This window comes from Monodon monoceros, unplaced genomic scaffold (genome assembly GCF_005190385.1).
Source record: "Monodon monoceros isolate NGI ecotype Baffin Bay Population unplaced genomic scaffold, NGI_Narwhal_1 Super_Scaffold_1, whole genome shotgun sequence".
NCBI lineage: Eukaryota > Metazoa > Chordata > Mammalia > Artiodactyla > Monodontidae > Monodon > Monodon monoceros.
The window spans coordinates 71,396,145-71,410,340 of NW_021703765.1; the positions used below are offsets into that span (position 1 = coordinate 71,396,145).

General features: G+C 37.2%; 1 protein-coding gene across 3 annotated transcripts in view; it reads right to left on the minus strand.

Moving 5' to 3' along the window:
- The window catches only part of NAA25 (N(alpha)-acetyltransferase 25, NatB auxiliary subunit), a 62,607-nt gene that overhangs the window by 14,528 nt on the left and 33,883 nt on the right, over positions 1–14,196 (minus strand). For all 3 annotated transcript variants that reach the window (XM_029224217.1, XM_029224203.1, XM_029224210.1), the window contains 7 exons: positions 11,189–11,340; positions 10,529–10,654; positions 6,220–6,463; positions 5,670–5,793; positions 4,197–4,262; positions 2,181–2,278; positions 308–418 (listed from right to left, as the gene is read on the minus strand). In XM_029224217.1, coding sequence (XP_029080050.1) covers positions 308–418; positions 2,181–2,278; positions 4,197–4,262; positions 5,670–5,793; positions 6,220–6,463; positions 10,529–10,654; positions 11,189–11,340 — 921 coding nt within the window. The remainder of the gene's footprint in view (positions 1–307; positions 419–2,180; positions 2,279–4,196; positions 4,263–5,669; positions 5,794–6,219; positions 6,464–10,528; positions 10,655–11,188; positions 11,341–14,196) is intronic.

Consider the following 14,196-nt stretch of genomic DNA (forward strand, 5'->3'; position numbering starts at 1 on the left):
GAGAGAGGGAGAGAGAGAGAGAGAGAGAGAGAGAGAGAGAGAGAGAGAGAGAGAGAGAGAGAGAGAGAGAGAGAGAGATAAAGCCAATGTGGCAAATTGTTAACAAGTGGTGAAATCTAGGTAAGGATGTCTGGGTGTCATTATACTAGTCTTTCAGCTTTTCTGCAGGTGTATATTTTTTTTTAAAAGCTGGGGAGAAAAAATGAATGCATATTGGGTCCTATGATCTCTTACAAAATGCAGGAAAACAGTGAAAAGAAAAGGCAGCATGCAGCCAGATTGTTACTTGTGTTTTCTCTGTTATTACCATGATGATGCTGGTTTCTTTTTTCTTCTTCTTCTTTTTCTGTAAATTTAATTTGTATGGTCGCAGGACACTCTCACAGTAACTGGACACCCAAAGGATAATAGAAATAGTCTGAAAGAGGAAAAATTGCAAATTCATCAATAAGGATTACACTCAAGATATCTATTAAGAAGATTATGAACTATACAAATTCTATGCAAACAGCTCTTCTATGCAAATCTCTTCAAGTTCTCTTGTAACTCTCCACTCTCTAATTTCTACAATCACCACACTGAACCAGGTCTTCTTCATCTCCCACTCAGAATACTGTCTTTATTCTTTCTTCTGGCTCTCCCAGCTCTAAACTCATCCTCTACTCCAGTGGTCCCCAACCTTTTTGGCACCAGGGACTGGTTTCGTGGAAGACAATTTTTCCATGGACGGGGGGATGGTTTGGCGATGATTCAGGCTCATTACGTTTATTGTGCACTTTACTTCTATTATAATTACACTGTAATATATAATGAAATAATTATACAACTCAACATAATGCAGAATCAGTGGGAGCCCTGAGCTTGTTTGTTCACTTGATAGGGTTTTGATATGAGTCTGCAAGCAACTGATTTATTATGGTCTCTGTGCAGTCAAACCTCTCTGCTCATGATAATCTGTATTTGCAGCCACTCCCCAGTGCTAGTATCACTGCCTCAGCTCCACTTCAGATCATCAGGCATTTAGATTCTCATGAGGAGCACGCAACCTAGATCCCTCGCATGCACAGTTCACAGTAGGGTTCGCGCTCCTATGAGAATCTAATGCCGCTGCTGATCTGACAGGAGGCAGAGCTCAGGCGGTAATGCAAGTGATGGGGAGCAGTTGTAAACACAGACGAAGCTTCGCTCACCTGCTGCTCACCTCCTGCTGTACGGGCCAGTTCCTAACAGTCTGTTAACAGACTGGTTAACAGTCCATGGCCCGGGGGTTCAGGACACCTGCTCTACTCAGTCCAATTTTCTTTCACTTCCTTGCAGGAGATGGGGATCCATTAACATCCTTTTCACTGAAGTGAAAAGTCCAAATTCCTAGGTATGGAATCCAAAGGTTCTGTAAAATATGCCTCTCCCCACCCACCTCTCCATCCAGGTAAGATACTGCCTCACCTGCAAACCTTAAATTGTGTATGAAGAAATCTCCCCAGTTGGTCAGCACATATTCTCCTTTGAATTAAGTTAGGTGTTTACACGTCTTCACCTATGCTACAGTGTATTCATGTACACATATACATGCAATAATTTCTCATTCACTCATTAAGTATCTCTTAGGCACTTAAAATGTCACCAAAACAGAGAATATTGCCTTCAGGAAGCTTACAGACTAGTAGAAAAAGAAAGTAAATAAACATGTGACAAAATAAACGGAAAAAAGATAATGGATTATGAGTGTTTATGATCCTTCTCTCTCTCTCTGGCTAAAAGAAAAAAAGTGTTTTGCTACATCAGCTCCTGGATTCTCTTTCATAATGCAGAATCTCAGCAATTAGTGAACAGCAGCAACAAATTTAGAAAGCTGGCAGAATTAACTTAAACTACATAATAGTTGAGTCAAAAAGGAAAATGAACAGAAGAGAGCTAGATTTGCAGTGAATCTGAGGAATCTTTAGAGATTTGTAAAGCAAATTTCAAGAAGTTTTACCCTAACATTATGAATGAAATTCTCCTGATACCCTTGGAAGGAATTAGTTCAGAAAATTGAAATTGCTTTTCAATTAACAAAAGGTGGGAGTGAAGGGTTAAATTACAGGCATAAGGTGCCTATTACCTGTTCATTTTTGAAAAATTAATCCTGCACACAATTAAGAAAAACTGAGTTTTTCACAAAGAGAACAAAAACATACCTCAACCAAGAAGACTAGATTTTCTAAAAGAGTAGGATGTGTTTTCAAGTTACCATCTTTAACTTCTAAGAGATCACCTTTACATTTACTAAAGACATCTGAAAACAGAAAAATAGTTTACAGTTTTAGTCAGCTTTTGTTTCAATGTTATTTTTAGGAACACAATGCACAATCTAATAAAGAATAAGCAAATATAAAGACTTAATCCAGAAAGCTCCCCCACCGCAATGAAACAAACACCAAAGAATATCTGTTTTAAGCTCTTTATTTTTTTTAAGTTTATTTTATTTTATTTATTTATTGTTTTTGGCTGCATTGGGTCTTTGTTGCTGCCCTCAGGCATTCTCTAGTTGTGGCAAGCGGGGACTACTCTTCCTTGCGGTGCGCAGGCTTCTCATTGCAGTGGCTTCTCTTATAGTGGAGCACAGGCTCTAGGCGCGTGGGTTTCAGTAGTTGTGGCACGTGGGCTCAGTAGCTGTGGCTCGTGGGCCCTAGAGCACAGGCTCAGCAGTTGTGGCTCATGGACTTAGCTGCTCCGCAGCATGTGGGATCTTCCTGGACCAGGGCTTGAACCCGTGTCCCCTGCATTGGCAGGCAGACTCCCAACCACTGTGCCACCAGGGAAGCCCTATTTTAAGCTCTTTAAAAAGCCACACGACTACTGCTCTATTGTCTTCAAAACATAAAAGGCAGACATATATATTCTAGGGTCTAAACACCAGCTACGGGGACTTCCCTGGTGGTCCAGTGGTTAAGACTCCACACTTCCAGTGCAGGTGGCCTGGGTTAATCCATGGTCAGGGAACTAGATCCCACATGCACACTGCAATTAAGAGTTCACATGCCACAACTAAGGAAGCCCACGTGCTGCAACTAAGGAGCCTGTGAGCCGCAACTAAGGAGGCTGCCTGCCGCAACTAAGACCCAGCGCAACCAAATAAATAAATAAATAATTTTTAAAAAATAAATAAAATAAAATATGGGATAACTGTTTAAAAAATAAATAAACACCAGCTACACCTTTCCAGAGATAGGCCATTGGCACAATAAAAATAAGACTTCAAGTGGATGGTTTAAAAGAACTTGTGCCATTATAGACTAAAAGACCAATGTGCATGGTAGAAATGCACCTTCATAACAAATACCAGGTTTTATTCTCATAATCCTGATCATCTTTTAATTCTCAGTCTTCATTTGAGCAACAAAATAAAAGACTTTTTAGGCTCCTAAAAAGAAAGACCCTTATAGATTTAAAATGCACAGTAATCTATAATGGAAAAGAATCTGAAGCTGTACACCTGAAACTAACACAGTATTGTAAATCAACTATAGTTAAATAAAATAATAATAATTTTTTTAAGTATTTGAGAGAGTTAAAAGAAAATGCATATGTATATTCTTTACCAAATAATTTCATTGCTAGGAATTTAACCCCAAGGAAATACTCAAATAAGTACCCAAACAATTGTGTTCCAAGATATTTATGTCATCATTGTTATGCATAATATATTATGTACTCAGAGCATATAAATAAATCTGGTACACTGATACAATACTGTGGAATATTATGCAGCCCTTAAAACAAATGGGGTGTGTATATAACTGACATGGTAAAATGTCCAAGATAACAAATAATTAAAGCCAGAAAAGCATGTATTATACCTTTTCATATACTTTTTTAAAAAATCACTACTATGTATTTCCATACACACATATATGACTGTTTAGGTGGTATGCAGAAATACAGACTGCAAAGTGCCAACAGCACGTACCTACTTACTTCTGCAGGAATGGGGCTGGGAAAGGGGAAAAGACCATACACACTTGTGTACTGTTTTACAATAGGTGTCTACTACTTTTGTAATCAAAACTTTTTAAAGTTAGAAACAAAGTCTTTAAAAATACCAAAAACGTGTGTATTATTATTTTTCAAAACCTCTTGCAAGTTTCTATGAAAAAATGAGCTATTGTCAGACAATCAGATACAATATGGGAATCCACAGTAAGACCACTTACCTTTTAACTGTTCTAGTAAAGACTTAAGACTATTCTCTACTCGCTCCTGGATCTCCATTGTATCCTCTAAAATTGAAACACAATGAAAAACTTTCAATTCAATTTTTAGTAAGATAAAGAAGTAAGACCAATACCTGGAAGCATAGGCAAGGACATTTTGTTTTCTCTTAAGACCCACAGGCCTCTAAATTCCATTACTGAGAGAAAGATGAAGGACAGGAAAAGGAGAAAAGGAAAGAGAAAGGGAAAGAAAAAAGGCAAAGAAAGGTATTAATTACTGTTCTGCCAAAAGCACTACCTAAGATTCTCTAGGAGGACCAGAAATCTATGTGTTTCAAATACTCTAAATGACAGGATCCACAAGCCTTATGACTTGTGAAAAACAAAACACAAACAAAAAAACATGACCTATATGCTATTTGTGACTCTCGCTGGGTTGATAGCTTAGAAAAAAATCTTTTCTCTACAAAGTTTAGGCCTTCTTCTTTCTTTTTTTAAATATTTATTTATTTATTTTGGCCGCACCAGGTCTTTGTTGTGGCATGCGGGATCTTTAGTTGCAGCATGCAGACTTCTTAGTTGTGGCATGCAAACTCTTAGTTGCGGCATGCATGCGGGATCTAGTTCCCCAACCAGGGATCAAACCCCAGCCCCCTGCATTGGGAGCGCAGAGCCTTACCCACTGGACCACCAGGGAAGTCCCTAGGCCTTCATTTTTAAGTAAAGAATTTAATCTGATGCAAATGAAGTTATTTATAAAACAGAAACAGACTCATAGACATAGAAAACAAATTTATGGTTATCAAAGGGGAATGAGGGAGGGATAAATTAGGAGTTTGGGATTAGCAGATACAAACTACTAGACATAAAACAGATAAACAACAAGGTCCTACTGCATAGCACAGGGAACTATATTCAGTATCCTATCATAAACCAGAATGGAAAAGAATATGAAAATACATGTGTATATATATACAGGTATAACTGAATCACTTTGCTGTACAACAGAAACTAACATAACATTGTAAATCAACTATACTTCAATTTAAAAAAAATTTTTAAATGAATGAATGAAAAGAATTCAACTTGAAATCCAACAATATTTCAACAAATCAAGGATTTCTTCAACTTTTGGCCCTAAAAAATGATTTTAAATATGGAACAGACTTAAAACAAAAGTGGGAAAATGAGGGAAAGGGAGTGAGCAGCATTTAGAGGTACGGGGGTGGGGTGTGGGGGGCGCAGCAGGGTGGATTAAAAAAAATATATGGAATGGACTTAAGCTTCTAAACATTATTTTGTAAACTGTTTAATGGACTTTCTTGTATAGCAAACCAGAGATTCCAGAACAGCTTCCACCTGCCATCTCCTCCAAATTTTTCCAAATATGTGAGGTTATAGATATTTTGTTGCATTTACTAAGTTTTCAGTGACAAAGACCCTGTAAACATACTCATGCAAGTATACACTTACCTAAACCATTGATGTCCAGCTCATAAATATCACTAACAAGATAAAAAGAGCTGGTCTGACACTGAGAACAGCCAGAATTAAAGAATCCAGCCATTCTGGTAGGTACAGGACCAAGGAAAGGATACTGGAAAGGAAAAAAAGTTCTTTAAATGTTCTTTAAATCCACTGAAATTTAAATTCATAAAATACAAAATGAGAAAACAAGGAACTGGATAAAAATCTATCTCCATGATTAAGTTATAAAGCACTGATCAGCAAGCTAATAATAACCAAATCATTATGGTGAAAACAGAAACGCTGTATTAATTTGTTGACAGGTATTAAAAAGTTTACCATCACAAAAAAGCTATTTTGCTTTTCCTCACTATCCAATTTGGATACTGAGGAAGCATCTGCAATTCCCCAAGTTTAAAAATTTGTCTTTTTCCTGTAGATGCCACAAAGTGGGACAAAATGCTGTTCTTTACTACTCAGCCATCCCCAATTCCTATTTTCAAAAAGACAGTCACATGTTATTGCAGCTTTGATTGTAAATACGCACTGATGATACCTGAATGTCCTTCTCAATAAATCGCTTTCCCGTCTCCAGGGCCACCTCCAGCTGTTGAAGGAGCAAACGGAAAATATCAATCCGGGAGGATACTCCATTCTCAGTGGTCTTCTCTGAGTTCTCTGGCCCAACAGAATGGTTAAGACTTGGAAGTCCACTGATCAGCCTCAAGGTTAAGGAACGGATTCTTAACCACATTGTCTCCTCCTCCAAGGAAAGTTTCTTATGTTCTTCAGAAACATCCCTTAAAAAGAAACATCCGCAAACCATCCATTTTATTCATGTTAACTTTAAAGCTTTCAAAGTTCACTTTCATCAGTCAAGACGCCTTTGAATGGTCTCAGCTTTCATTTAATAGCTGAATGATCTTGGACAAACCAAAACAGTCCAAGTCCCCATTTCGGTATCCATAAAATGGGAAAGATAACCTACCTAACAGGTCGTTTTCCCCTTACATGAGATTCATTTTTCTGATGATAAAATACATAATATAAAAAATTCAAATGACAGAAAAGTAAAAAAAGTAAAAGGAAAAGGGGACCTGATAACCAAGAACCCACAATATATATATATTTTTTAACCACCAAAATGGTTTTATTTTTGACTGCCAACATGCACAACAATGCATTACTTTGGTTTCCTTAAACATTACTTAAGTATGCATTAGAAATATATGTTTACATTTAAGAAATGTAACACATTAAAAAACTCCTCCATAAACAAATTCTTTCTCAATATATTTTCCTGCTTTGTTTCACACATAAATAACATAATCTACAAAGTAATAAATAAAACTATTAACTCTTATGACCTAAAAGTATATACAAATTTTGGAACCTGACAAGAATGTCCTTTATCTGATTTTACATAAATAACAACATGCAGTATTTGCAATGTTTTTTAATTAAATGAATGACTTACAATCAAAACTTTTATTTTCTCCCAACCAGTTCTCCCTATAATAGACCTTCAGTGTACTTGGTAAAGATGTCATGTATTTAAAAAGTCAAAGTGGTCAAAAGACTAGATTTTTAAAATAGAACAGAAGGTTGCCATTAAATATTATTAAGCCTTATTAAAATCACTTCTGTTTGTCTGAAGAACAAAAAATGCTCCCAAAGAATATATGCTTGTACTATCTTTTTTTTCCTTCTTTTTTTAAAATTTTTGGCGGTACCCCGCAGCATGTGGGATCTTAGTTCCCTCACCAGGGATCAAACCCGCACCCCCTGCATTGGAAGGTGGAGTCTTAACCATTGGACCTGATTTCCAGGTAAGTCCCTATACTATCATTTAAATGGAAGCTAACAAAGTCTTTAAAAAATCAGGTTAAATTTGTATTAGTCTTGGGAAAAATATTCCACTGAGATTCTGTTATAGGAACAGAATCCATGCTATCCTAAGTTTTCTAAAATTTATTTTGAACCATCACTTCAATTAGTTAAAACTTTCAGGGTAAAAATGACACATAAAAAGGATCTTAGAAAGGCATATTTAGAATTCCTGATACAGAACACTTGATTATTTAGTTTTTGTTTAATGACTGGAAATCTTTATTCCTTCAGAAAATAATAACATTATTTGTTGAGTGATACCGTCTATTTAGTGATTTACTAGATAACCACTCAAGGTATATTAAGTAAGCACTCAAATTATTTTTATGTAACAAAAGTAAAAAACACTTTTCATGTTGGAATTGTTTCATTATGCATTATTATTTTTAAGGCCGTGATTTACAGAGTATAAAAATTAGAAAGAAAAACATTCTCAATTAATATTCTCACTAAATTTAGATGATTCAAATGATAAATAATAGTAAGCTAAGCACTGTCACTAGATTTTAAATTAGATTTTAAAATCTAAGTTTCTAAGTTTCATTTTTCAATCAATACAAATATGATCTGCTTCACACTATTAACTGCCAAACTTTATGTTTAAAAAAACTAAATATTCTTTGTTAAAGAGCAGTTTACAACAAATGTTTTTCCATGCTCTTATAAAAAAAAGATTCTGATATGCATAATGAATCTAAGTCAAAATCCACAAATGGTAGCCAAAATTGTCAACTTTCAGCCTAACACAACATAAATCCAGTTATTCTATATAAACAATTCAAAATTAAAGTTTATAACGGAGGGCTTCCCTGGTGGCACAGTGGTTGAGAGTCCTCCTGCCGATGCAGGGGACACGGGTTCGTGCCCTGGTCCGGGAAGATCCCACATGCCGCAGAGCGGCTGGGCCCGTAAGCCATGGCCGCTGAGCCTGCTCGTCTGGAGCCTGTGCTCCGCAACGGGAGAGGCCACAACAGTGAGAGGCCCGCGTACCGCAAAAAAAAAAAAAAAAAAAAAAGTTTATAACGGAAATGTCAACAAGTCATAACTACAACATTACTACTGATGGAGAACCCACAATATTAACATGCTTGGTATAGATCCTTTCAGACTTTTGCAATACGATGTACGAAAATGAACTACAAATATTTATGTAATATACTTTAAACAGATAAAATGGGTTCACAGTGTTTATACTATTTTGCAAACTGCATCTTTTTATGACAGTGTGTACAGAAAACAGTTAACATAGGGCTTGCCTGGTGGTGCAGTGGTTAAGAATCTGCCTGCCAATGCAGGGGACATGGGTTTGATCCCTGGCCCGGGAAGATCCCACATGCCACGGAGCAACTAAGCCTGTGCACCACAACTACTGAACCTGTGCTCTAGAGTCCATGAGCCACAACTACTGAGCCTACGTGCCACAACTACTGAAGCCTGCGTGCCTAAAGCCCGTGCTCCACAACAAGAGAAGCCACGACAGTGAGAAGCCTACTCACTGCAACAAAGAGTAGCCCCCACTCACCGCAACTAGAGAAAGCCCACACACAGCAACGAAGACCCAACACAGTCAAAAATAAAACAAACAAATAAATAAATAATCCCCCCACCAAATATTCTTTAAAAAAAAAAAAAAGTTAACATAGCAACCGTGAGGCTATTATCTTCAGAAGGGCCTACTTGCAATGTTGGCCCTTGCCTGATGTCTGGGAACCTAGCAGGCCAACCATTCCCTAAATGACAAGAGTGGCTCACCTGCCTAGATTGTTCGTACAAATTATGTGGTTAAGGGTGAACAGTGCTTTCCTTCTGGGAGTCTGAAATGTTGGTACATGCTAGATAGACTGAGGGTGCCTATATCACCAGCCGATGAAAACCTTGGGCACCAAATCTTTAATGGGCTTCTCTGGGTAGAAATATTGCACAGAAATACCGCATTTTTTGCTGCTGGAAAAAGGAGCACACGCTCAGTATATTCCTTCGTAGGAGGGAGAGAACATTGGAAGTCTGTGATGGAGTTTTCCAAACTCCACCTGTATGTCTTTCCCTTTGCTGATCCTGTCAGGTATCCTTTTGTTATAAAACAACTTAGTTGTGAGTCCAACTACATGTAGAATCCCATGAGTCCTGGCAAATCACTGAATGTAGTCTTGGCAGCCCCCAAATTACAGCATATTCAGAACTACCTTCTATACATGTCTCTACATACTTGTGCACTTATTCCTTAGTTTCCACTTTCCTAGAAGTGGTTCTCCTGAATTAAATGGTACACAGCCTTTTCAATCTTGATACATATAACTAAAATTCCCTATAGAAAGGTTATATAAAGTTTTACTGCCATATAAACACACAACAACCACTTTCCCATAACCTAGCTGAGAACAAGGATTAATCTTTTTTTATGGGATAGGTTAAATCGTCGTCTGATAGATTAAAATCAAATCTTTATTGCTGTAAAGTACATTTCTTTAATTTCCTATTAAACCCTTTGCCCCATTTGTTTTTCATTTATCTTCTTCTTATTGAGTTCTCTGTATATGTGAAGGATATTAATATATATGAAGAAATTTACCAATTTACCAGATACCTCTAGAACTTGTTAACAAATTTACTTCTATATAGAAGACTAATATTTAGAGGTCAAATCCTTTGTTTCCAGATCTGGTGTAATGCTGAGAAAGACTATCCCAACCATTTAAAAGTATTTTTTATATTTTCTTCTAAGTTTTAACATATAATCTTTAATCCATCTGGAATCCGTTTTCATGTATGCTGTGAAGGAGGAATTAACTTTTAGATTAACCAGTAATCTCAACATAGGGGTGAGGTTTTCTTTTCTCCCTTTGGCTTAACTATATTTTCTGATCCCTACAATAAAAATGTTATTATATATACATAATATATAATATAATATATAAAACTCTTAAATTCATCTTGATTCTTTAAAAATAAATTGCTTGGGGTTAAATTCAAGTTACCTGTCTTTTGGATCCCAGCTAAAGAAAACATTTAAGTCTCTGTTGTCTCGCAAGGCTTCCCATGGAATGTCATCTTCTTCTGGCCGAAGATTCATTGACTTTATACTTTCTGCTAAGCTGGTTGATCTGTGATAATGAAAATTTATTTAAGTATTATTCAATAATAAAATAGTCATGAAAACATGTTAGCCAGGACTTTGTTTTACTAGAAAGAGAGAAAAGGAAAGAGTGAAGGAAGAAAGGAAGGCTTTAATATTAGGAAGTAAGAGCTCATATAACGTGAAATAGAACCAAGCGCTGGTTCTGGCCTGCTACACAGCAAAAGAAAGGCATCTGGAGGCCCAACCAAAATAAAGTTCATCAGCATTAATTCCTGAAATCCCATGTTTGCAGGGTATGGGGAAGCTTGTAAACATAATATGGGCCAGGGATGATGACCATGGCCTAGCTGGTTTCTGTATGGAACCTGGGATGGTGCTGGCAGTACCCTATCATTCCCCATGACAGGCACCTTCCCCTTTCTTCCCTGTTCCCTCCTACATTTTTTTTTCCCATTTTTCTTTAGCTTAAGCCCGCTAGTGACACCCATGAGGCCCATTAATGGCTCTCAGCATCTGATCTAATCTCTTAGTTCCTTATTAGCTCTTGTGCAATACTTACACATTTGCTTCAAGTAGAAGGTCTAACAACATCCGTTCAGTACGGACTTGTGCAAAATGAAGAGAATTATTCAGCCTGTTCCTAAAAGCGATAAACTCTGGGATCTTCTCAAATGCACCATATTTGTAAGCTTGAATAATATATTCTGAGGTCTGGGAAGGAAAGACATCACCTTGGTATAAACATTTCACATGTCAGGTAACAAAGACATACCTTGCCAGACAAAACAAAACAACACTCAAACTAAAATCAAGATGTTGGATCTAATCTTTAAAGTTCTTGGTCACCAAACAGAATATCAGTTTTTAAAAATGATATTTTTCTTCTATCCTATACTGGAGTCAAATGTCTTCTTCACTAATATTACTACTAATAATATTTAGCTGCTGCTACCACCATGTAGACTTTCTCCTAGCAGTTATGTTCATTTCAACAGGACTGAAGGCTTTGTTATACCACATCAGTCAAGGTTTTGGTTAGTGCCATTGTGGAAGGGATATTACTCCATGTTTTTCTGCATCTAAGATAAACTTTGTTTTATACAAAGGTTCCCAAAATACCAGAATAATATAACCATCCCACCACCACCACAAATAAAAATTACTGTCCTTCAGAAAAAAGACAGGCTGCTCCTTGGTTTTGTTTACTTCTGAATAATATATCACAAACATAGGAATATGTGTATTGCATCAAGATAGAAGACACCAAACAAAAGACCTATAAAAATTCATGTCATCATCCATTCTGAGGACAGAAAATGCAAAAACCAGGTTACCTGTCCATCCAAACTACTATGCTAGAAAATCCCATAACATACACCACATGTGCTTTAATTAGATTAATACATATATACAGATGAAACATGAACAGAGGCAAGATAAAGAATCCTAAACAGAAATTCTGGCACAACAGAAGAAAATCTCAGGGAAGAACATTTCATGGGTGTGGGCCTACGCCATCAGGATCGGAAGTCAGAAGGGCACCCTTTTGGGCTAAGTAAAGTACTAAACTCAAAGTTGATGTATGCCCCCAAAGATCCTTTCTAGAAAAGACAGTCTTTTTGCACAGCCTCAGTCAGCTCTGCCCCCATCTCCATTATGACCGAATAATTTGCCCAATAGGAAAATAGGCCAATAGTCAACAACATACCCTCTGATACACAGCCTCGCAGGGTTCATTTCAGGCCGCGGGATTGCGCCACGGGCGCTAATTCAACTGCATTCGATGCGGCTTTTAAACCCCCATGGGACACCTCGGCGAGCTGTTTGCCTGCAGTATCTGGAGAAATTAAAGACGGACGGACACAAGAAAATTAAAAAGATTACTTGTGATCCTGCAGGTTTAAAGAAGGACTATCTGAAAAAGCTCAAGTGTACCTTCTAGCTTGATTAAAGGACAGTGATACGCTCAGTCAAGAAGAGGCCAGGATACCCTAAACACATATGCCTATCCAATGGCCTCTTGGTTTGGAAAACATAGCAAGGTTTACCAACAGCCCTTGCAACAGGACCTTACAGTTTGAAAAAAACGGCTGGTTAGGAACATATGATCCAGCAACTAATCAGGATAAAAATTTGACTTTGGTGATTCCAATCAAATTTATTAATTACAGCTCCAAAATATACTATGGTTAAAGGAAAGAACTCAGCCTTACCAAGTGTAGAGGAAGTTTTAACTTCTGAGTGGTCCATGGAATACCACTTTAGAAAAAAGGCAAGAGAAAAATAAGGGGCCACAAAAAAGGAATGCAGTCCTTTAACAAACTAAGAAGGCAACTATAGTTCTCTGGCTTCTTTTTTTAAGATAGTCCTCCTTTAATACTGCAGTAAAGTATCACTGCAGAGCTAGAAAAGGGCCTGGGCAGCTACCAATAGGACAGACTGAGGAAGCACCATGATTTGAAGAAACAACGACCTATTGGAACTGCAGGCAAAACTGGAAGCCATGGGTACTTTAAAGACTTCTGAATATCAGAGAATGTTGTCTGTACCCATTTCTACTCATTTATGCACCAATGAGGCTATTGAGATCCCATATGGATTCCTGAAATGAACCCTGGTCACTGTAAAAATTAGCGAAATACATGGACATCAAACCCTTGAATAACGATCTTCATGAATACATAAAATGCAGACTTGTAAAGGCAATTTTTTTTTAAAGTACGAACATGGAAGTTACTTTTGGAGATATGTAAATCTAAACTCTAGTTTTATATTATAAAACTCTATTCCAAATAAGATGACAGCAGACAACGACCTTTCCAAAAAGAAAACCCCTATATCGACCTTCCAAATACAACTTTCAATCCCACAGCACAAAGCCTTACAAAGCAGATTTCCATTTAAGGAGTAGACGTTCTTTCAAAGAGCTAGTTGGTAATTGAAATACATCAGTCACTCAAGGAAAAACCATCTGGGGGTGCCAAAAACTACCAAGAATAAAAGATGTAGAGCATAGAGCTTTAGCTTTCCAGAGATGTACTTCTAATACTATCAGAAGGTTTAACACATACAGTATAACACTACAATCGTGATCTTTCTTAGCTTCAAACTCCTGTAGGAAACAGTCCACACCACAGTCTCCATTTTCCTATTCTGGGACTTGGGCTGGGCATTACGGTTTAAGGTATGTTTTCCTTGCTGTACTGTGTTTTGCTTTTACCTCCAGGACCTAGCCCCCTCCATGCTCTCTCCCCAGTTATCTACTTTAATGTGATTAAATAGCTGTTTTCTTAGTTAGTAGTAATAAAAATAAATTTCAAGCAGAGAGTCCTAGTCCCAGATTAATAAAATGCTTTACTTTTATCAGCTTCAGCATCACATACATTCAGATGAATTAGTCACTCCTGTCACACACAACCATCAGCAAAATATCAAACAAAGATACAAAAAGCCACTAAGGACAACATGCCCTCTCATATCACTCCTGGGGATCTCCTTTCCCTATTACAATACTTTCGGGGTGTGTGTGTGTGTGTGTGTGTGTGTGTGTGTGTGTGTGTGTGTGTG